Source organism: Hyperolius riggenbachi, chromosome 1, assembly GCF_040937935.1.
Source record: "Hyperolius riggenbachi isolate aHypRig1 chromosome 1, aHypRig1.pri, whole genome shotgun sequence".
Lineage (NCBI taxonomy): Eukaryota > Metazoa > Chordata > Amphibia > Anura > Hyperoliidae > Hyperolius > Hyperolius riggenbachi.
Window position 1 is genome coordinate 668345422 of NC_090646.1, and position 25416 is coordinate 668370837.

The 25416-nt window shown below is 45.7% G+C and overlaps 1 protein-coding gene across 7 annotated transcripts in view; it reads right to left on the reverse strand.

The window, feature by feature from the left end:
* Positions 1–25416, reverse strand: part of CNTFR (ciliary neurotrophic factor receptor) — an 841679-nt gene that overhangs the window by 309660 nt on the left and 506603 nt on the right. For all 7 annotated transcript variants that reach the window (XM_068253005.1, XM_068252965.1, XM_068252959.1 and 4 more), the window contains one exon: positions 22614–22703. In XM_068253005.1, coding sequence (XP_068109106.1) covers positions 22614–22703 — 90 coding nt within the window. The remainder of the gene's footprint in view (positions 1–22613; positions 22704–25416) is intronic.

Genomic DNA, 25416 nt, shown 5'->3' on the forward strand with positions numbered 1-25416 from the left:
ATGACCAAGTTTGTGAGCTTTGCGGTCTTTGGCATCAATAACCTGCATTAAAATGAAACAAATCAGATTGGCTGTTTGGGGCTCCACCCCCTTATATAAATTTAAACCCCAGTCACGCAATGATCAACTGTACCAGGTTTGAGGCTTGTGCCATTAACAGTGCAAGAATAGCAGCAAGGAAATATTCCCCTGAAAAATCAATAGGTAATTTTTGATTGTTTTTTGTAGGCTCCACCCACTTTTCTGAATATTAACCCCAGTCACCCAGTAACCAACTGTGCAAAGTTTGAGAACCCTACCATTAACAGTGTAAGAATGGCTGCTGTTTACATTTTCCCAGTAAAATTTGTATTTGTCTCCGCCCACTTATGACCCGGCGTTGCCCGCTTATGTATTTGGCTGGTGTTGGCTGTGCCCACTTTCCTAACCCTAACACACAATTAATCAATTACTCAATTACCAAGTTTGTGAGCTTTGCGGTGTTTGGCAACAATAATTTGCATTGGAATGAAACAAATCTGATTGGCTATTTGTGGCTCCACCCCCTTTCTGAAATTGAACCCCAGTCACCCAATGATCAACTATACCAGGTTTGAGGATTGTGCCATTAACAGTGCAAGAATGGTAGAAATGTAAATATTCCCCTTGAAAATCATTAGGTGAATTTTGATTGGCTTTTATAGGCTCCAACCACTTTTCTGAATAATAACCCTAGTCACCCAACGACCAACTGTGCAAAGTTTGAGAACCCTGCCATTAACAGTGTAAGAAAAACAAAAGTTTGCTTTCTTAAAACAGAAAGAATTTGCAATAATTCAGGTTGGAGTGAGCTTTGAGATGTCTCCAAGTGCATCACTGCTGAAAATATGCTAATTAACCATTGTTACCCTTAGAAGCTAAACACACCTCCATAACCGCTGGAATGCAATTATGTGTCAGCTTGTTAAATTGTGCAGAGCCATAATAATCCGACACACATACAGACTGTTTTGGATTGTTTGATCCTCATCAGTGCATGGCATGGATTAATTTGGCTCTATGCAGTAGGGCTTGTAACACCGAGAGGGACATGCTACCCAGCTAGCTCATGGTGACCCAGAACTCATTGGGGTGTGTAAGGGACTACAATGGTCCTAAAAGCCCCCTTACTAAGATGTTAAGAAAAACAAACGTTTGCTTTCTTAAAACAGAAATAATTTGCGATAATTCAGGTTGGAGTGAGCTTGAGATGTCTCCCAGAGCATCACTGCTGAATATATGCAAATTAACCATTCTACCCTTAGAAGCTAAACACACCTCCAGTGTAACAGTGTAAGAATGGCTGCAGTTTACATTTTCCAGTGAAATTTGTATTTGTCTCTTTTTGGTTATGGGAATAAAAAGTATCCTATACTTTATTCCAGGTAATGTACTATGTGTGTGCCAAATTTCATTCAAATCCGTTCAGCCGTTTTTGCGTGATCGAGTAACAAACATCCAAACATCTGAACTTTCCCATTTATTATATTAGTAGGATATATATGTAATCTTTTAACCTATCACATTGTTAGGGGGCGTGGTTATAGATGATGGCAGTTGGTGCTGTCTGTTTTCTTTCATGTCTGCCAGCAGTAAAGATGATGATGTGCAGGCTGATCCTGCATCAAACACTATGAACAAATTACATGGCAAATATCAATAATTTTTTGATCTCTTCTATTTTTAACTTCTCTTTTTGAAATGTATTGATTGATTTATTTATTCCTTTTTTTGCTTACGTTCCTCTTTAAACATGTCGCGCCTCTCTAGTCTCTGCCATGTATTAGCTTCCTCCGGCGGTCCAGCGGTTAAGTCGTTCCCGAGCGGTATGCGGAACAGGCGTCTCTGCACGGCTCTGCCACTGATCCCCTGAGCTTCTGCCAGGGTGCCTCTGACCCAGTTCACTGCATAATTCCCATTGTCAGAGTCTGACATGGAAGACAGGCCGGGTGGCAGCAGCCAAACCCCTGCATTAGCTGGCAATCCTCCTCTGCCAAGTCACCCGGCTCACCCGACTATTTATGGAACTTCCTAAACCGCTCGGCACTTCTCCTTTTATAGTGCGGAACTTTAATCAGCCCAGAGGCTGGCAGTGGCATTAGCACAGAACTAAAACCTAATGAATGCAGCGGTAGCCGTGTTCATGTCCTGCCTTCTGCTATGACACCGACTTGCAGGTATACCCCACAGAAGGGTTATGAAGCATGCTTGTTACAGGCAGAAGGTATTTGAAGCATACCTGTCACTGGTTTGACCTAGATAAACCAGAGACAGGGATGAGTAAAATGAAAGAAGAGGCCACAATCCTGAAAAAATGTACCATTGTATGCAGTGCTCTCCCCGGGCTCTTTTAGCTGGGTGCTCCACCCGTCTTATTTTGATGAGTGCCCGGCTGTCATCAGCCCGCCTCCACCTCCTATGTTGTAGGCAGAGCTGCGCCGGGTCTGCATTCCCCCCTCACGCCCCACCCGGCAACTTTTTCATGCCACCCGGCTGGAAAAATATTCTGGGGAGAACACTGGTATGCATATGTATAAAATATGCACTTGTTCCTGAATAATATGCACTAAAATGACTTTTTTCCTATGTTACCATCCCTTACAATAAGTTGTACTTACACACATGCGTTAACTGGCAGCAAAGGGGTGATAATGATTGTTTCAGTCGACAATCGTTGTGTTTTTACGGCAACCGCTGATTAATTCGGCTTGTGCATCGTCCATCGTTAATGATCTGATCCTTAACGACATCTGATGTCCGAGCACGACCGATTACAATTATATTTTCAACACCCCCGACGATTGAAGGCACTCCTATTGTCGTCCCTCCGACTCCCTCCATAGCAACAGAACACATTGCTAGGCTCAAGGCTAGAGATATGTCTGTACAGCATCATTCCCCGAATTGTCACCTGAGGGATCGTTTCCCGATCCCAAATGGACGACAATTATCATACGTGTAGTTAGCTTAACAGTTCTGACAGGTTTTGGACTAGTCAGTCATCTCATGGGGGATTCTCAGGGTTTTCTTTATTTTCGAAGAGCACTTATTGAACAGCAACTGCCAAAATAGCATGCAAGCAGGTAGGCAGACCGGCCGACATCCTTCTACAGATCCTTTCCATAGAGTGATTTTCTAAAGAATAAATAAAATACTAAGAATCTCCCCTGAGGAGACACAAATTATACCAAAACCAGTCAGATTCAGTCAGATTTGTACTGCCTACTGTAGCTGAAGGTGACATAGGAGAAAAGTCATTTATGGCACAATTTACTTGTGCACTTCTTGTAAATATGTATTTTACATTTTCTTTTTATTGTTTTTATGATAGTGGTCCTTTATCCAATCATATTCGAAATCTCAAAATGCAATCATTGTAAAATTGCTTTTTTAATTGAATGTAAAATCGCTAGAAGATCGCAGATAATAAACACCATAGAATCACTCAGTGATTTTGATCACATTTTGCGATAGCAAGTGCGAATGGGGCCTAAGGAAGACCGTACATCAGTGGCGTAGCAATAGGGGGTGCAGAGGTTACAACCGCATCGGGGCCCTTGGGCCAGAGGGGCCCTCCCTCAAGCACAATATTAGCTTTCTATTAGTCCTGTGCTGGTAATTATCACTTCTATAGATGTTGTAAATAGTGGTAATCATTAACAAGCTGTTCCCCAACCCCTTCTTGCACCTCTGACACTGTAGTTGCCATTGGCAGGCTTTGGTGTGTCGTATCAATTGTTATGTATAGAGTGCTTGGGGGGCCCCATGTAAAACTTGCATCGGGGCCCACAGCTCCTTAGCTACGCCACCAAGTACAGTCATACAGGTCTGTGCGCACGTCTGTTTACTTAGACACCAATTTTTCTCTATAACCCCAACACCTTCACCTCCTGACACAATGCTGATATCTACGTACATTTTCCAAAAACCCTCCCCAGCCCCCTCTTGTTACACCAGACAGTCTATAAACACTCATACTGTCAGCCAGAACTTTAAAGGGAACCTGACATGAGAGAAGTATGGAGGCTGACATGTTTATTTCCTTTCAAACAACGCACATTGCCCGGCTGTCCTGCTGATCCTCTGCCTCTAATACTTTAAGCCATAGCCCCTGAACAAGCATGCAGCAGATCATGTACTCTCACTAAAGTACGACTGGATTAGCTGCATGCTGGCTTCAGGTGTGTGATTCAGACACGACTGCAGCCAAAGTGATCAGCAGGACAGCCAGGCAACTGGTATTGTTTATCAGTAAATAAACATGGCAGCCACCCTATTCTTCTCACCTCGGGATCCTTTTAAATATCACCTGATGCGGAGAGAGGCGACAATGGCAGGAACTTGCCATAACTACGACTCTCAAGTGATTTCATTACATAGCGGGGTTTAAAAAACAAACCCCCCCAAAAAGTCGAGGAATTGTTTAAGAATCATACGGCCTAAACGATTTCCTCCTCCTGCGATCGCCAGAGGTCCTGTCTCATTCCCGCAGTACAATATAGATTAGTTAGACGGTGCGAAAGCAGCAATCGTCCTAATGTTGCGTAAAGAAGCGGCGGCTGGAAGATTTCTGGAGCGTATCGAGCGCCGAGGAGCGGCGAGAGCGGGTAATGCGCGTCTGCGGCAGCCAGCCAATACAGGCAAATGTCATTTGTATAATTGTATTTTACAGAGTAGCTCCTCTACCCCCGCTGAATATTAATTTGTTATCGGCAGACACCACGGAGCCGTCGGGCGCAGGCGGGGCGGTTAATTAATATAATGGCACCCTTTTAAAAGGCGTTGTTAATTTATTGGGAGCATTATGGCTGAAATACAACTTCCTTCTAGAAGTAATTGTTTACAAATACGTCATACATGACAGCAACGTTTACAAATCGCTGCATAATGGCCGTCCGTTCGCCATTAGGCCAGCGGGCGCCGTCGTGCATCCTGTTATACGGTAATCTTCCGAGAGCATACCTTATGGAGTTACTTTTGTCGAAAAATACAAATGCATTTAACTCTACCTCCCGAGCCTCAAACCAGAGGAAAAAAAAACACAAACGTAATATTTTCTCTAAGGATCACCATCCTCCCCCTAGTAATTATAGTTGTGGGGGGGTCTATCAGTGTAAGGAGAGCATCCCTGCCTCTTGAAAAGGCAGATACAGTATAGAAGTTCCCATAACAACTTCCTGTGGTGAGATATTCCACTTCTTAACCCCTCCTACTGTGATGGACAGCTGGTAAAATCTCCTTTCCTCCATACACAGTTAATTTTTTTATTTTTGTCATTGGAAGTGAAGCACAAATAAATCTGACTTGTATGCAACTTATATGCAGTTTGGAATTGGGCAAAATAATCAGTTAAGGCATTTGATGACCCCCAAGGCTTGTTGAATGGTCAATGGAATGTTAAAAATGTGTTTTTAAAAATAAAAAATAAAATAAAAAGGAAAGTTGATGCTAGTTGTATGTTAATTTCAGCTGATTATTTTGATTGTTCCCATTACAAGATACATAAACTCAACTAAAATTAACATGTAATTTACATCAACTCCCCCCCCCCCCCCCATACACACACACACTGTTCTCACCTGTATTAAAGGGGACCTGAACTCAGAACTTCCGCTCTGCTCTAAAAGATAAGCAATAGCATAGTAACCTTTAAAGAAAAACATTTCTTTGCTACAGCTGATACAAATACTGCAATACATCTGCAGTGTGTCAGCTTCCTGCTTTCATGGAAGCAGACATAGGGTTAACATCCTGTGCTTTTAAATTAGCTTATCTGCTGTGGCAGCCAGCTGACACAGCTAAGGGAGCAAACTACAATTGTGATTAGTCACAGATGAGGGGGGATTAGGCTAAACTCTCTGAATACATACAGGGTGCATTCCTCTATGTTTCCTTCTGTCCTGTGCAAGACTTCAGGTCCACTGTAAATGAAGTGGGTTGGAGTTTCCCTTTGCGTTTCCACCGTCTGCAGTGAATGAGCCCCCGCGCTGGAACAATTCCCTCTCCAGGTTTCTGGCGTGCGTTCTGGGTGCGTCCGCCTCGCTCGCGTCTGCCTGCTGTTTATTTGTTTGATTCGTTTTTTTCTGCACGTTTGAGAAAGCGGCGAGCCTGTGATAAAAGCCGGCTTTATCCTCATTTCACTCCGGCGGCGGTGGAACCTCAGCCCGCCGCGTCCCTTGCACATATGGCCCGGCAGACTTTGATTGTTTGAGGCTGCTCGCATTAATTCAAGAAACAGGCCGACGCGCCTGACGCAAAAATGTAAACCGTGAATTAATGGGCTCATCTGGGCATCCGATGCCAACCGACAACGGGATCTCGTGTACGCCGTGCGTGGGATCGTGACCGAATGCCAGACGTGCTGCCTGGTTAACCAGCGCCGCCCCTTACCAGGACTCGCCTAACCTGTCAGACAAGACTAATTGCATAGCTCCCAACTGTCCCTCTTTGGGAGCCCTGTCCCTCTGTCCCTCTTTCCTCCTCATGTGTCCCTCTTTCAGGACTTTGTCCCTCTTTCTATGTAAATATATATATTTCTCAACTAAAAAAATGTGCTTGATTGACTCTAAATTATTCCCATCCTTTAGGTACCTGGCTCTTCTACTGACTACATATGCATTGCTCCGTTATTGCCTGATGAAGCGGGATCAAACCTGCGAAACGCGTTGCATATTTGGAGTTCATAAATAAAATGTATTGACTGTCTTTACTACAGTCGTTGTGTAACTTGGAGGAGGTAAGTCCACCACTACCTGCTCTATTTACCAAGAATTTGGTTCTTTAAGCTCATTTAGCTTCCTTTTATCCTTTTATTGCCTGATGAAGCGGGCTTGGTCCTGCGAAACGCGTTGCATCTATTGGGGTACTAATAAAGTGTTTATTTATGTCAGACGAGTAGTCTAGTCTGCTTTCGGAGGTAAGTCCACCACTGACTCCCCAGCATATTTTAAAACTTTTAATTATTGTTTTTATACTGCTGGCGCCTCTGTTCATCAAAGTCAATAAATGTAGACATTCACCTATGGAGAGGGAATGCTCTGAATCCTATAGGATCTCGATGCACGGAAATCATTCATAAGGTGGCCACTAACAATACAAGTTCTAGTGAATCAGTCGAGCGATCAGATAATTCTGATCGGAAGAGAAATGTGGTAATACAGATCAGTAGATCAGTAGTCCGGAGCCCGCGGTGTACAGAGATCACTCTTACAGTGGATTGGCGAGATCAGTGATGTCACAGCCATGTAGATCAGTAGTCCGGAGCGCTGGCCTGTATAAACACGTCACGGCGGGTGACATAGAGCAGAGCCCAGCCCGGGAGATGCTGAGGGGTAGCACAAATCCCTCGTTAGCTGTTTCAAATTAAGCGAAAAAGCAATTACTGCGAGAACGGAAGCTGCTAACTCCTCGCTGGCGAATGGGAGAATATAGTCTTCATATAGCGGGAGTGCTGATGGATTATCAACCAGTCTCCGATCCCTCCTGCCAACAACGCTACCCCGGATGGTGGGCTTCCTGCCAACAACGCTACCCCGGACGGTGGGCTTCCTGCCAACAACGCTACCCCGGACGGTGGGCTTCCTTCCTGCCAACATTACCCCGGACGGTGGGCTTCCTGCCAACAACATTACCCCGGACGATGGGCTTCCTGCCAACAACATTACCCCGGACGGTGGGCTTCCTGCCAACAACGCTACCCCGGACGGTGGGCTTCCTGCCAACAACATTACCCCGGACAGTGGTATTCCTCCCAACAACCCTACCCTATACAGTGGGCTTCCTTCCTGCCAACATTACCCCGAACGGTGGGCTTCCTCCCAACAACATTACCCCGGACGGTAGGCTTCCTGCAAACAACATTACCCCAGACGGTGGGCTTCCTGCCAACAACGTTACTCTGGACGGTAGACTTCCTGCCAACAACATTACCCCGGACAGTGGGCTTCCTGCCAAAAACGCTACCCCGAACGGTGGGCTTCCTGCCAAAAACGCTACCCCGGACGGTGGGCTTCCTCCCAACATTACCCCGGACGGTGGGTTTCTTGCCAACATTACCCCGGACGGTGGGCTTCCTCCCAACAACATTACCCTGGACGGTAGGCTTCCTGCAAACAACATTACCCTGGACGGTGGGCTTCCTGCCAAAAACGCTACCCCGGACGGTGGGCTTCCTGCCAACAACATTACCCCGGACGGTGGGCTTCCTGCCAAAACGCTACCCCAGACAGTGGGGTTTCTGCCAAAAACGCTACCCCGGACAGTAAGCTTCCAGCCAACAACGTTACTCCGGATGGTGGGCTTCCTGTCAACAACGTTACCCCGGATGGTGGGCTTCCTGCCAACAACATTACCCCGGACGGTGGGCTTCCTGCCAACAACATTACCCCGGACGCTGGGCTTCCTGCCAACAACGTTACCCCGGACGGTGGGCTTCCTGCCAACAACATTACCCCGGACGGTGGGCTTCCTGCCAACAACATTACCCCGGACGGTGGGCTTCCTGCCAACAACATTACCCCGGACGCTGGGCTTCCTGCCAACAACATTACCCCGGACGGTGGGCTTCCTGCCAACAACATTACCCCGGACAGTGGGCTTCCTGCCAACAACGCTACCTCATACAGTGGACCGCAGGAGCACAAACAGCGCCGACAGGACTCCCAACAGTGCTGGTCCCAGGAGAGACTGGTTTGTCTTGTATGCAGCCCTTGGTTTTTTTTTTTTAAGGCTTAATAAATAGCGTTTACGCGATCATTCATTTTCACTGCAAAAAACGCTTACCGATTTCGGCCATATGGATCGGGGAACAATTGTTTGCCATCCCTGAGATCTCTGATCCATCTGGCCCTGATCTGCCGGTGACTATTCAGCTTAAAGCGTTACTAAGGTGTAAAAAAAAAATCAGTTTGACTTACCTGGGGCTTCTTGCAGCCCCCTGGAGTCATCCTGTGCCCACGCCATCTCTCCGAGCCCTTCCAGCCAAACCAATCCTCCGGTACCCCCCAGCGACCCACTTTTTTCGTTTTCAGATGCCCGACCACGATCAGAGCATGATCACGGACACACGCAGCCAGGGCCATGCAGGCACAGTGGCTGCTGACTGGCTGAGTCATTGAAAATGAAAGTGGTTTGCTGCGGGGGACCGGAGGATTGGTTTGTCCCGGCACTGGCACAGGATGGCTGCAGGGGCCGGCTGAAGCCCCAGGTAATTTAAACTGGCTTTTTTTGAATGCCTTTAGGTTTCCTTTAAGTGGCAAGGAAATAATTTATAGTGCTTTTTATTCTGGGAGAAATGTATAGTTTTTGTGTATGTATTTTAACCACTTTATCCACCACTGCAGTACATCTACGTTCTCTGTGATTTCATCTAAGCCACGAGCCAGTAGATATACGTCTTGTAGCAGAAGCAGTGCTGTGCAGGATTGAGCTTGCTCCTGTGCACAACACCGACACTATCTGGTGCAGGACTAATTGGTGAATGGGAATATATGTTCCCTGACCCAATAAGATAGATTTTTATTGAAACATACTTCTCAGTTCATAATGAAAAATACACACTGTAGCATTATTTCAGAATCCAATATCCTCACCATAAATTGTGACAGGAACATAATCTAAGTTTTGTCATGAACGGTAGAAATAGCCCCTCCCCCCAAAATTGTGTTTTCTATCTACAATAGCACTTTCTATTTTTTTTTTTTTTTTACTGGAATTGGTAAAACTGAGAAATAATGTGTTTTTTCTATTTTTTTCCTATTAAAGTGCATAGAAAACAAAATTGTTCAAAGGGAAAAATGCCATACAATGAAAGTCTAGTTAGTCTTGAGCAAAACAATAAATATTTCATTTAGGTGTCATAAGTAGGGATAAAGTTAATGCTGATTAAATAAAATGTCAAAACTGCTCTGGTCCATTAGGGGGAACAAGGTCTGGGTGCAAAGTGGTTATATTTTGCAAATGTCATGACAGTTGTCCTGAAGACAGACATCCATAGGGGTGAGAGGGGATTTTCCTCATACCTTGCAGTGTGTGCTGTAGGTGGGAGGAGATTATAGAATGTATAGGAATGATTTGTGTGGGTGTATAAGTCAGTGCTTTATATAGTGCAATAATACCTGGCTGCTGCTGTACAGTATACATGTGGTATTATTCTGTGCCTGCGGGGGACAATGCCGCGCAATAATGACGGATTAGCACATGACCGCATATCTTTTACAGGCTGTACCACACGTGTAATGCAGAGACAATACCGGCTCAGTGTAACAAAGCCCCTCTTCATAAAGCCCTATTGTCTGCCTCAGAGCTTGCACTCTACTGCCGCGCACATTCCTGTGGCCTTGAAATAACCAATTTCTCAGCTAATCCCGGCTTGCCTGGTGGCTGGGGGGGCAGTAATGAGAATCGCTCTGCCTCCGCCTCCCGTGCAGCGCCGCGCACACATCAATGGCTCGCTTCATGCCTCCCTCAATGCAGACTTTATATGCGCTGTTCGGAACCCACCTGCGCCGCTCTGATCATCGCTCCGCAGCACTCCCGGAGCTAAAGGGGAACACCGCACTCACCTGGAACTCCGGGGCTAAAGGGGAACGCCGCACTCACCTGAAACTCTGGGGCTAAAGGTAAACGCCGCGCTCACCTGGAGCTCCGGGGCTAAAGGGGAACGCCGCGCTCACCTGAAACTCCGGGGGCTAAAGGGGAACGCCGCGCTCACCTGGAACTCCGGGGCTAAAGGGGAACGCCGCACTTACCTGGAACTCCATGGCTAAAGGGGAACGCCGCGCTCACCTGAAACACCGGGGGCTAAAGGGGAACGCCGCACTCACCTGAAACTCCGGGGCTAAAGGGGAACGCCACACTCACCTGGAACTCCGGGGCTAAAGGGGAACGCCGCGCTCACCTGAAACTCCGGGGGATAAAGGGGAATGCCGCACTCACCTGGAACTCCATGGCTAAAGGGGAACGCTGTGCTCACGTGAAACTCCGGGGCTAAATGGGAACGCCGCACTCACCTGGAACTCCAGGGATAAAGAGGAACGCCGCACTCACCTGAAACTCCGGGGGATAAATGGGAACGCCGCACTCACCTGGAACTCCAGGGATAAAGGGGAATGCCGCACTCACCTGGAACTCTGGGGCTAAAGGGGAACGCCCCCCTTCCTGGAACTCCAGGGCTAAAGGGGAACGCCGTGCTCACGTGAAACTCTGGGGCTAAAGGGGAACGCCGCACTCACCTGAAACTCCGGGGATAAAGGGGAACGCCGCACTCAACTGAAACTCCGGGAGCTAAAGGGGAACGACTTGGCTAAAGGGGAATGCCGCACTCACCTGGAACTCCGGGGATAAAGGGGAACGCCCCCCTTCCTGGAACTCCGGGGCTAAAGGGGAACGCCGTGCTCACGTGAAACTCCGGGGATAAAGTGGAACGCCGCACTCACCTGGAACTCCGGGGATAAAGGTGGAACGCCGCACTCACCTGAAACTCCGGGGGCTAAAGGGGAAAGCCGCGCTCACCTGAAACTCCGGGGCTAAAGGGAAACGCTGCACTCACCTGGAACTCCGGGGATAAAGGGGAACGCCGCGCTCACCTGGAGCTCCGGGGATAAAGGGGAACTTCGCACTTACCTGGAACTCCAGAGATAAAGGGGAACGCCGCACTCACCTGGAACTCCGGGGGCTAAAGGGGAACGCCGCACTCACCGGGAACTCCGGGGGCTAAAGGGGAACTCCGCACTCACCTGGAACTCCGGGGATAAAGGGGAACGCCGCACTCACCTGGAACTCCGGGGATAAAGGGGAACTCCGCACTCACCTGGAACTCCAGGGATAAAGGGGAACGCCGCACTCACCTGGAACTCCGGGAATAAAGGGGAATGCCGCGCTCACCTGGCACTCCGGGGCTAAAGGGGAACGCCCCCCTTCCTGGAACTCCGGGGCTAAAGGGGAGCGCCGTGCTCACGTGAAATTCTGGGGCTAAAGGGGAACGCCGCACTCACCTGGAACTCCGGGGATAAAGTGGAACGCCGCACTCACCTGGAACTCCGGGGATAAAGTGGAACGCCGTGCTCACCTGGAACTCCGGGGATAAAGGGGAACGCCGCGCTCACCTGGAACTCCGGGGATAAAGGGGAACTCCGCACTCACCTGGAACTCCGGGGATAAAGGGGAACTCCGCACTCACCTGGAACTCCGGGGATAAAGGGGAACTCCGCACTCACCTGGAACTCCGGGGATAAAGGGGAACTCCGCACTCACCTGGAACTCCGGGGATAAAGGGGAACGCCGTGCTCACCTGGAACTCCGGGGATAAAGGGGAACGCCGCGCTCACCTGGAACTCCGGGGATAAAGGGGAACTCCGCACTCACCTGGAACTCCGGGGATAAAGGGGAACGCCGCACTCACCTGGAACTCCGGGGATAAAGGGGAACTCCGCACTCACCTGGAACTCCGGGGATAAAGGGGAACACCGCACTCACCTGCAGCTGTCATTTTTCCTGTAGCTCTGCTCTGCCTATCAGTGTGTGCGGCTGCCGGAGAGATACGTAGAGGGCGCGCTTCTCTTGCGCAGACTGGCTGCAGTTACGGGACCCGGTACAGAAGACAGAGAAGACTGAGGACGGCGGCGGGGGAGCGATCCAAGCGCATGGGGCTGGAGGAAGCCCCAGGTATGTATAAATCTTTTATATTTTATCAACTCTGGTGCACTTTAAGAATTGGAGGCCTAAAATTCTAGGAAAAATGTACTGCTTTTAGACTGATAAATCCAGCCAGAAATGCACCGCCAGAAACAGAAAATAAAATGATGAGACTTGTTTCTATGTTACTAATGCTCTCTTTGCCATCGGTACTACACATAGAATTAATGATCTCATACATTTATCTACACTTCAGGTCCACTTTCAATCTCTTGGTAAGAGAAGACAGCGATCTCCCAGGTCACTGAGCCCTTCCTAATGTAACGGCTATATTTAGAGTCCCCCCACCCCCGCCCAGCACAGCGCAGCGATGGTTAACAGCGAGTCTTTACTCATTCATGAGATTGATTTTCCGTTCATGTTATCCTAAATGCGCAGTCGATGTTACAGCATGATCAGATGCATTATTCATGGGCTCTGTATAATGTACTCCCAATGACACTCCAATCCAGGGCTGACATCAGATAGAGAGATGTCCTGATCTCTTCCCCCGAGACTCAGCTGAGACTACATGCCAAGATGGCTGCCCGGGGCAATAGCGCCAACCAGGGAACCTGCATATCCATCCCGGCCCGGACACACCAGGGGGCCTAATTATTATTATTATTATTATGTATATGTACAGCGTTGGAGGTGGATAACAAGTTGTTTGGCAGAAAATCAGCACTGCTCCTTCAAAAGAACAACACTTTTTCGATTGCCAGATGTAGAAAAAGATGATCAGCTGACAGCCCATTTCCAGAAATAAAGAGGAATGTGTAACCAAGGGTTGGACTTCATCCCAATCAGTAGCTGATACCCCCTTTCCCATGAGAAAGCTTTACCTTTTCTCTAATAGATCATCAGGGGGCTCTGTATGGCTGATATTGTGGTAAAACCCCTCCCACTGTGTGATGTCAGGACCATGGTTCTGACAGTTTCCTATCTGTGAACCTCGTTGCATTGTGGGAAATAATGTCTTTTTCTGTACAGATCACCTGACAGGACTAAAGATGTCACCATGTGATAAACGTCCGAATGTAAATCAGGGAGAGGAAAGATTTTACAATGGGCAAACACTGACTAAATCATTTATAAATGAATATTGTAAACAATAATGTAAATACTATCTCCCCTCCGAGTTGTCACAATCTCGGAGGGAGAAGTAATTCAGGGTCCGGATCCCCAAATTACCCCGTGCGTGGTGTGCGAACTATGGCCTTACTGCTATAGCCAGGCCAAGCTTCGGCGCTACGCGGCGTGCGGCAGGCGCCGTAAAGCCTTGCTTCACAAAAAGGTCCATTGGTGTGTTCCAGGACGTAGAATCTACATCCAGCATTGAAAACCGCAAGGCTCCCGCGCATGTATGTTTGCACGCTCCCGTGCACAGTGGCCACTAGACAATGAATGATTGCTGCTACAGTATAGTCAATAGCAGCAATCATTCAGTTCGGCTAATTTTACACGGAGGCCTTGCACTGGCCAATATACGAGCATAGCAAATGCAATATAATGAAAGTAAACTGATCAGATAAACAATTGTATCTATCCTTCTACACGTATAAATGCCTTTTTGAGATATCCCACAGTTTTATTGTATGTATAAATCTACTGATTAAAGGATACCCGAGGTGACATGTGACATGATGATAGACATGTGTATGTACAGTGCCTAGCACACAAATAACTAGGCTGGGTTCCTTTTTTCTCTTTCTCTGTCTGAAAGAGTTAAATATCGGGTATGTAAGTGGCTGACTCAGTCCCTGACCCTCATTGATAAGAAATTCCAACTATAAAACACTTTCTTAGCAAAAAATGGCTTCTGAGAGCAACAAAGAGATAAAAAGGGGAAATTCTTATCAGTGAGGGTCACACTGTAGTCACTTCCTGTCTGAGTCAGGACTGAGTCAGCCACTTACATACCTGATATTTAACTCTTTCAGGCAGAGAAAGAAAAAAAGGAACACAGCATAGTTATGTGTGTGCTAGGCACTGTACATACACATGTCTATCTCATCGTGTCACATGTCATTTTACCATATACGGTGGCTTGCAAAAGTATTCAGCCCCCTTGAAGTTTTCCACATTTTGTCACATTACTGCCACAAACATGAATCAATTTTATTGGAATTCCACATGAAAGACCAACACAAAGTGGTGTACGCGTGAGAAGTGGAACAAAAATCATACATCATTCCAAACATTTTTTTACAAATCAATAACTGAAAAGTGGGGTGTGCGTAATTATTCAGCCCCTTTTGGTCTGAGTTCAGTCAGTTGCCCATAGACATTGCCTGATGAGTGCTAATGACTTAGAGTGCAACTGTGTGTAATCTAATGTCAGTACAAATACAGCTACTCTGTGACGGCCTCAGAGGTTGTCTAAGAGAATATTGGGAACAACAACACCGTGAAGTCCAAAGAACACACCAGACAGGTCAGGGATAAAGTTATTGAGGAATTTAAAGCAGGCTTAGGCTACAAAATGATTTCCAAAGCCTTGAACATCCCAAGGAGCACTGTTCAATCGATCATTCAGAAATGGAAGGAGTATGGCACAACTGTACACCTACCAAGACAAGGCCGTCCACCTAAACTCACAGGCCGAACAAGGACAGCGCTGATCAGAAATGCAGTCAAGAGGCCCATGGTGACTCTGGACGAGCAGCAGAGATCTACAGCTCAGGTGGGGAAATCTGTCCATAGGACAACTATTAGTCGTGCACTGCACAAAGTTGGCCTTTATGGAAGAGTGGCAAGAAGAAAGGCATTGTTAACAGAAAGCATAAGAAGTCCCATTTGCAGTTTGCCACAAGCCATGTGGGGGACACAGCAACCATGTGGAAGAAGGTGCTCTGGTCAGATGAGACCAAAATGGAACTTTTTGGCCAAAATGCAAAACGCTATGTGTGGCGGAAAACTAACACTGCACATCACTCTGAACACACCATCCCCACTGTCAAATATGGTGGTGGCAGCATCATGCTCGGGGGTGCTTCTCTTCAGCAGGGACAGGGAAGCTGGTCAGAGTTGATGGGAAGATGGATGGAGCCAAATACAGGGTACACTTGGAAGAAAACCTCTTGGAGACTGCAAAAGACGTGAGACTGGGGCGGAGGTTCACCTTCCAGCAGGACAATGACCCTAAACATAAAGCCAGGGCAACAATGGAATGGTTTAAAACAAAACATATCCATGTGTTAGAATGACCCAGTCAAAGTCCAGATCTAAATCCAATCGAGAATCTGTGGCAAGATCTGAAAACTGCTGATCACAAATGCTGTCCATCTAATCTGACTGAGCTGGAGCTGTTTTGCAAAGAAGAATGGGCAAGGATTTCAGTCTCTAGATGTGCAAAGCTGGTAGAGACATACCCTAAAAGACTGGCAGCTGTAATTGCAGCAAAAGGTGGTTCTACAAAGTATTGACTCAGGGGGCCGAATAATTACGCACACCCCACTTTGCAGTTATTTATTTGTAAAAAATGTTTGGAATCCTGTATGATTTTCGTTCCACTTCTCATGTGTACACCACTTTGTATTGGTCTTTCACGTGGAATTCCAATAACATTGATTCCTGTTTGTGGCAGTAATGTGACAAAATGTGGAAAACTTCAATGGGGCCGAATACTTTTGCAAGCCACTGTATATCAGTGGGAACATTAGAGAAAACCCCTACCCTGATCTCTGTTTCATTATTCACTGCTCAGCCTGCTTGTTATCAGCCCAGATAAAATCCCAGACTGAGCATTGAGTCTGGTTTTGCTATAATGACTCAGCTATAATGATTCCTGAGCAGAGCCAGAAGGGGGCAGGCTTGGACTTGAAAAGACAGCACAGAAGACAGACTCGGCTATAAAGATTCCTGAACAAAGCCAGACTGAATGCTAAGTCGGGGATTTTATCAGGGCTGATAACAAGCAGGCTGAGCAGTGAAGAATGAAACAGAGAGCAGGGTAGGTGTTTTCTCTAATGTTCCCACTGATATATATGGTAAAATACATGAGAGTGCTTCGTCTCTGGTTCCCTTTAAGCTTTCAATTCATTTTATGCAGTGTTTCATGTTATAGAGCAGAGATGACATTTTGAGTCTCATACCAATTTAAACAACTCTGAGCTGCTTTGTTCTCAAATATCCCTGTGTTGCAATCCCGAGAACCCCCATGTTGCTTCCACATTACTGCCCCCTGCTGCACAAGCCATGTCCCCTCCCCACCACTTGAGGGGGGAGAAGGAAGGTTGGGGATGGTGTAGGGTAGGGGATCGGTGTAGGGTCTCTATCTGCAATGTTACCCAAACGAATTCTTTACGTGTAACACACAAACCTGCAGTGGGAACGAGGCCTAAGTGGTGATAAAAAAGATCACCCTGTTGGTACATCTCCACTTTTTAATACATAGTCCCCTTCCTGTGAGTATGATGTAATATCTACATTACTGAATGTCATTCTTCCCATCCTGTTAACATCTTCTGACAGATCTTCAAGCAAAGAAAAAGTTAATTGTAAGCTCTTGCGGTTCAGTTCCTTCCGCCTGTATATGAGACCTGCGAGGTTGGGGCTGTCTGGCACTTACTTATATACATTAGAGCTGTGTTAGTTTTGGCTGGCTTCATATGGATCTTGTAAGACAGGTTTTCCAGTACGGAGACCCCGGGCCAACAGAAACACCATGGCTTCCTGAACACGATCGCTACTACTTACAGCACGCCGACAGACGTCTGGGGAGCGAGGGGTTAAACGGCAGAGATAGGCACGTCTACATAATGTACATTCATAAAAGTGTAACAACAGCCTTTTGTATATGTGTATTTTTTTTGCTTGTTTTATTCTTTGTTTTGTTTTTAAAATAGTCAATAAAGTTTTAAAAACTCCTGTTTTTTATTGCTGTCTGTGTCCCCACTGGGGAACCTGTAACGTTGTACAGGTTTAAAGCAGTGTTAACCTCTGATATAAAATTCAATAAAAATGTGTTTTAATTCTTTTTATTACCCATACAGTTACCAAATTTGCTTTTTTTGCGCACAATTCATATTGTCCGTTTTCAAATTACAAGTTCCCAAAGTCCAGTTTATCTGCTCTGAAAGCTGCCGTTGTAATGCATAGCATCTATACAGTATTATAATGTATCCAGTGATAATGTCTTCTCTGTATAGTTTGAGCTTATGTTCAGCTGAAACACTGCCAGGAATGTTGGCTAATAGTGGCTGATAAGGAAACATTATCAAGGTAATGTAATCACTCCCTCAACTTCTGATTTGGAGCTAAGCATGCCACTGAAGAAGAAAGTGCTGTGTTTAACTGCTTGAATGCTGTTCTGCTAACTTTTTTTCTGTTAGTAGGCTTTATGTTATGAAGAACATTTTAGTGCACAGAAGAAATGCAGAGGATCAGAAATGCAGAGGATCCCACATCCTGCTGAAGACCACCAATCCAGCGTTGGGAGGCTGTGGAAGTGCGCGGCCCACTCCCGTCTGTGACCACGAGCCTTGTGTCTGCACAGAAGCACGGAGTAGCTCAGGCTCGGTGGAAACATCCAAGCCTGATCGGCTCTGCGCACTGCACTGGTGTGAGGCGTCCCGTGCCTGTGCAGTGCGGCTAGGATCGGTCATAGATTGGAGCACAGCCACGTGCACCGATCCACAAAGCTCTTATTGATGATCTCTGGGGGGTCCCAGCAATGGACTGCGGGAGGAGTGGGGGGGGGGGGTTTAGTGGGAAGCCTCTAAGTTATCAATTTGGTACACTTTTTTTGCCTTTAGGTAAACCTTACCAATGTAATTACACCAGAATTGCTCAGCATAGGTGATTAGAAATGGTCAATTATGCAAATTGTGTATGCAAATTTATGCAGCTCGAAAATGAACCAATCAAATCCTGCTGAGTAAAAATTGTTTGGTCCATTTTCATGCTGCATACTTTTGCTTACAACATTTGCATAAACCTGCACCAACTCAAAATTATTTGCATCTCACTGACCATACCTAATCTCAAGTACCCCTGGCCCTAGGTGTATATGAATGCATCGCTAGTTCACCCTGACTATCGCTATCGCTTGGAATAAAATACTGATTCAGTTTCATTTACATACTATTGATATTTATTTTCTAACACTCAGAATTTGTTAAACTTTAATTAGCGGTCGCTTTATACCGTAAGTGGAACTAATTAGGTCTTAATAAACAAGTATTCGTGTTTAAATAATAAAAAACGGGGAGGAATATGGAAAATGAAATTACAGGACGCGAGGGAAATCTCAGCAGTGATTCGCAAAGCAGAGCTCATCACTTATCTCTGCTTATCACACTTAACTCACATTTTATCTCTCCAGTGGGTGTAAGCAGTAAGGCCCATTCACACTTACAAAACGCAGGCGATTTTTGCCGCGTTTTCCTGGAGTGATTTTGAAAAATCACTGAACACTGCGGCGATTATGGCACGATTGCGTTTAGCGGTTCTATAGCATTGAAACACGATTGCCTGGAAATCACTTGAAAATGGTGCAGGCGACGCTTCTGCGTTTCGCGTTTTTTGGGCGATTTGCGGCGATTAGCGCTAATCGCCCGAGTAATGGGCCCATAGGGTTTCATTACGCTGGCGCTTTTAAAAAGCGCTAGTGTTTGAGCGTTTTGCCGAAATTTGCGGCAAAACTGCAGTAAGAAGAATAACATGTAATGCTGGGTACACACGATACGATTTACTGTGCGATAGATAGATCCGACTGATAAAATCCCTCATGTCCGATATTACGCACGATCGATTCTGCGCTCGATTTCTCATAGAAGTGAAAGGAAAAAAGATAAGAAAACGAGCAAAGATAAGATAAGGGAATCGAGCGCAGAATCAAGTGCAGAATCGAACGGAAAAACGATTGGGTCGTAAAATCGCACGTGTGTATCCAGCATAATGTCTGGTACACACCATGCAATTTCCCATAAGATCGATGGGTCAAAACGATTATTTCCAACATGTCCGATCTGATTTCCAATCGTTTTCCTGATCAATTTTGCACAGAAGTGATTAGAAAATCTTTCAGAAAAACGATCAGAAAACAGATCTGACCTGTTGGAAATGATCGATTTCGCCAGTCATTCGGATGGTAAATTGCATGGTGTGTAGCAGGCATAAAGTGTTACCGCATGATGAGTGGAGCAGAATGCAATCATTGCATGCAATGCATTACACTGCACTCATCACGTGGAAAGGGCTTATTTTCACTGTGAGCCGTGGCTGGTTCGGCTGCGGCTCCCATTCTGCTCCGTAGCCACAGCCCAAATTGCCATGCACTACATGGGTTCAGATGTGTGCTGCACAAGTCTGCAGCATGCCGTTTAGATTTACACCGAAATGCGATCTGGACGGAAAGCCATTGAAAGCATAGTCAGCGTTACTCCATGCAGCTCACAAGCGGGGAAACACTGCAAATCTGTTTATAGTGTAAAGCAGGCCCTTAGACTTTACACACGTAATTCTGCTTACCAGTTTAGTGAATACACCCCCCTTATGAGTCGGTTTAGACTGAAGGCTGAATGCGTCATTCAACCCATTAGCAGCTTCAGTAGAGTTATCTCGTTTAAGATAAGCACACTGCTTTTGACCTTAGTCGGCAGAACTGTAAATTCCTGGAATGCTTTGATGTCTCTCTACTAACAGAAAATATAAAAACTGAAAGCCGAACTCTGAATTCTCTCACACTGTCTCATTATACAATACAATACAATAACATTTCATTGTGTCAAGTAGTCATAAATACACATTACAGATGTACTAATTAGAAGCAGGGACATGTAACACAAAAGAAAAAAAATGAGCTTAGGGCTCTTTCACATCAGAGCTTGCGTTGGAGAACGCTCAAAGCATACGTTTTGTTGTATGCGTTTTAATGCGTTTTGCACTGCAGTGAGTGTGCGTTTTTAATCCGTTTTCAATGCGTTACAGGACATAGGAAAACACAGGTAATTTTTTTTTCTTTTAGTTTTCAACTTTCTACATTGTTCCTCTGTTGCATTCTGGGACTGATTGCCTGCGTTAACGGATTAAAAACGCGCATAGTGTGCGTTTTACATTGACTAACATTGTAACGCATAAAGCTAGCGTTGGCCGAAAAACTGCGCCTGGGTGCAGTGTAACGCAACGCACAAAAAGGCTGCGTTATATGTGAAAGCTAAAATGAAAGTCTATGGACTTTCATTTCACCTTGGGTAACGCAAACTTTATCCTTTGCGTTGAAATGCAGAAAATCTGCCCTATTGTGAAAGAGCCCTTAAAGGGGAACTTTTTTCAGGGGTTGCAGCGCTGGAACAAGAAGGAGGGTGGGGGATGCCTCTCCAGAGGCTTCCCCCTCCCGAGACCATTACCCCATAGCAGTGTTGCTCGCAAATTTTCGCCAAAGTCATTTTCGCTGTGAAAATGACAATTTCAATTTTGAGAAAATGTATGCAAATAATACATTGCATTTTTGCAATATTGAACAATTCCTGAAAACAGGAAAAATCTTTATTTTTACCGCAAAAAAGTGTTATTTTTACTGCAAAAATCACTTATTTTTGTACATTAAATTATTTAATTACAAACTTACTACAAAATGATTTTTTATGGCATTTTTGCTCGAAAGTCGAATGTAACATTATTTTCTCGAAAATTAATGCAAAAAGAATATTGGCGATTTTACTCATCACGACCCCATAGGGACACTTTTTTTTCCCTACAAGCACATTTTAAAACTAAAAATCTACCACATCGTAATTGAGATAAATGGGAGTGTTCCTCTCACAGTGCTTTATTGAAAAAGAGTGAATAACAAGGATACAAAAGAACATTGCAGAGCAAATGTTACTACAGAGTACAACATGTCCAATATGTCATTAAATCTCCACGAACCATAAAAACATAATCAATTGCCAAAATAAGAGCAATTAAAGGACCACTATAGTGAAAAAAGTAAGCAAATCTGACAGTTTTTGGACTAGTTTACCTCCTCATGGGGGATTCTCAGTTTTTTTCTTGTTTGTTTGTTTTTGTTTACAAAAGCATTTCCTGGGGTGCAGTTGTTAAAGGGAACCTCCGGACTAAAAATCGACTCAGCAGCACTGAAAAGGCCTGGTGTTTCTTTAACAGTTTCGCAGTATCAGAACTTTGTTTCTCTTGTACAAGCCTCATTTTTAGCTGCACAGAAGAAAACTGCCCGGGCTTTTTTCCCCTGATGCTGTGCAAAGCATGATGGGATTTCTGATGTTGCTGTTCTCTTTCTGCTGTTTTGGTGCAATTTTTTTTTTTACATTTTGAATTTGACATTTGAAGCCTAGCGTGTGCAGCTGGGAGGGGTACTCAGAACACAGGACAGTTGGAACTGTCTCCTGCTCCCTGTCACCTCCTTTCAACCAAAAAGATGGCTGCCCCCATGAATCACAAACATTTGCCTGTTCTTTTAAAACAGGATGGGTGAGAGATTATATTACCTATCTATTCTAATTAACATAACTAATGTAACTTGATGACAGTATGTTTGTTTAGGCTGAAGTTCCTCTTTAAGTCTAAATGAAAAAAATAAGTAAGATACCAGCCAACCTACCTACTCACTTGGACTGAGCAACTGCTGTTCAGGGAATGCTTTTGCAAACAAAGAAAAGCCTGGGAATCCCCCATGAGGTGATGAACTAGTCCAAAAACTGTTGGTTCTCTCAGATTTTAAACTGCTTACTTTTTTCGCTGTAATGGTCCTTTAAGAAAGAGGCAAATAGAATAACAGTAGGGTAGGAGCACACTAGCCACCTGGGCAAAGATCTGTTTCTAGGGAAAGCGGGCTCCCCCACAAACATCAGTAACCTTTAATGCAACAGGAAAGTAAGTAAGAGAAAAGAGAGAAAGACAACTAAAATGAAAACTTTTGGGTGATGTAGTAAAATAAGCTGAATGTTTCCCCTTACCTCTCTGCGGGCTGCGTCCTGCGCGGGGAGTCTGTACGCGGTCCAGCGACCCCGAGTCAGAGACGAAAGGGCGATTTCTCGGCTTTGCTTCTGTAAGGAGAGAGGAAGGTGACACAGGGTGAGGCCGGTAGGCAGATATGCGGGCGAGACGCTGCAAAGGTTAACGAGGGCGAAGTCACCGGGATGAAATATAACTTCCTGCGCCGGGCGGCCGCAAGCACCTGCTGACAGCGCACATTTTTAATGTCATGCCAGCTGATGTTTTAATCAATCAAATTGGCCCGTTAATTAAGGCTGCGGACTGGGATGGCCCTCCGGTGTCCTTGCCGTCACCTCGCCAGATATCCGCGGGTGACATGGGCTCTCGCGCAAACCCAACTTCAAGCAGAGGATTCATATAAGTCTAACAGACAACTGTCAAATATATCCATTGTGCAGAAAAGTTTTTTAAACAGGAAAGGAAGTACATTTTATAAATAAGAAGCAGGGGCGTAACAATAGACCCTACAAGGGATGCAGTGCAGGGGGGCCCAGAAGCTGCAGGGGGAGAGATTAACAACTAAGGGCGTGGAGAGAAAAAGCCTTCTGTTCTCTGCATGTCTGTTCTAATGACTGTATCTGCTCAGCCACTGATAAGGAATCATAATTTCAATAAAGATGTTTGACAGCAAGGAATCATACATAGATTTGTAGACATACCCTATTTAGTGTTCAGCAGGTTCTTGTGTAAAGCACTGCCTCTACCCCCAGCCTCTCCACCCCCTCCCCAAGTGCTTTGCACTGTAGCAATGCTGGAAGAGGCTGCAGAGCCAGTTCTGCTCCATCAGAGTGGACAGAGTGAGTGTAATAAGCTGAGGCTGGGAGCACACATATCTGTCTGTTTTCTGTATGCGTTTTTAGCAAGCCATGTGTGTCTGTAGGTGTGAAAACATGCACATTTTATCACAGAAGTTAATGTAACTGATAGAGAAAATAAATGCCTGCAGTGCTTGGCAACTGCTGTCTGCTTTATATCTGCATGGTGGAAACACATCCAAGTGTGCACCAGCCAACTGAATAACATTGGCTCTCAGTTTACCTGTGCAGGAAGCGGGGGGAGGGGCCCCATCCAAAGTTTTGCAGGGGGGCCCAGTGATTTCTAGTTACGCCCCTGATATGAAAATACCTGCTACACCAATTTATAGATTTTCCTCTCCTTTACAGAATTCTCCCGCTTCCTGCTGACTCCACCCTCCCCAGTCAATCATCAGGAAGGCGTGGCCTCAGCAACCACTCAGCTTCTATGTGACTAAAGTGGGAGTTTCTCAGACTGGCGGGGTGTGGCCAGTCCGTGAGAATTTCTAAACTGCTAAAGCAGAAGCTTTCCTTTTTTTATACAGCAAAAACTAGTTTTTTGTTTTGTTTGAAACTTTTATTCATTGTTGTTATTATTATTATTATTTGCATAATTAACAGTAACCTGCTGCAAGCTACAGTATCTTACAAAAGTGAATACACTTTTTAACACTGAAGATACCACACTGTGATACAAGTGTACAGCCGTCGGTGTACAGCTTGTATAACAGTGTACATGTGCTGTCCCATCAAAATACTCTCGGTCATTAATGTTTTAACTGCTGGCAACAAAAGTGAGTACACCCCTACATGAAGAATATCAAAATTCTGCCCAATCAGACATTTTCCCTCCCCGGGGTCATGTGACTGGTTAGTGTTAGGCGGCATTCACACTTAAAAGCGAAAAACGCCGGCGATTACAGCGGACGTTTTGCGGGAGTGATTTTTCCGCTATTTAACGTGGAAAAATCACTGGACACTGCAGCGATTTTTCCGCGATCGCGTTTAGCACTTCTTTAGCACTGAAACACAATCGCCGGGAAATCGTCTGAAAATGGTGCAGGCTACACGTTTGCGTTTGGCGATTTGCATTAATGAGAACGGGCCCATAGGCCCAAGTGAGAACGGGCCCATAGGCCCGAGTGAGAACGGGCCCATAGGGTATCATTGCACTAGCGCTTTAAAAAATGATATCGCTTGAGCGTTTTGCCGAATTCGCCGGCAAAACGCTCTAGTGTGAATGGGCCCTTAGGTCTCAGGTGTGCAGGGCCGGTTTAAGCAACAATGGGGCCCCAGGGCAAAATAAACCTGGGGGGCCCCCCCAACATATACCCCGGAACAAAAATCGGCATTAGGGGACCTTTTTTGCAGCTGGTATAGTCAGGGTGTGAAGCCCCAATCGGTCGGAGCTCCACATTCTGGCTATCCCAGCCTGCATGGGGGACAAGGGGTTACAAAGTTTCAGGAGGGGGGAGGGACCCCACATAATAAAAAAAAAAAAAATCCCACACTCTAAACATAAAAAAAATTGGGAAAATAGGAAAAAATGCCAGGGATCTTCATACAGCCATATTGCGGCTGTATAGCGATCCCCGGCCAAAGCGCTGCGGCTGCGTATAGACCCCCTGGAAACCCCGTCAGGAAATTTATTGCTCTTTCTTTTGATACATGTAAAATTACACTACCGTTAGGTTTGCTACTAAAAGTGACATTTACCGCATTTAAAACTATACTTTTTTCCTTCTAAACTTTAAAATCGATTTTCTCAAAAACTATAAGGCCGATTTGAAATTTTTTTTTTCCTCTTGTAGCCATTGGGGGCCCCTACAAGCTCTGGGGCCCTGGGGCAGCTGCCTCCACTGCCTTAATGGTAGCGCCGGCCCTGCAGGTGTGACTGGGGAGCAAGTGTGTTACATTTGGTGTTATTGCTCTTAAGCAAAGTACCCACGGGGCAGATCACGGCCAGATG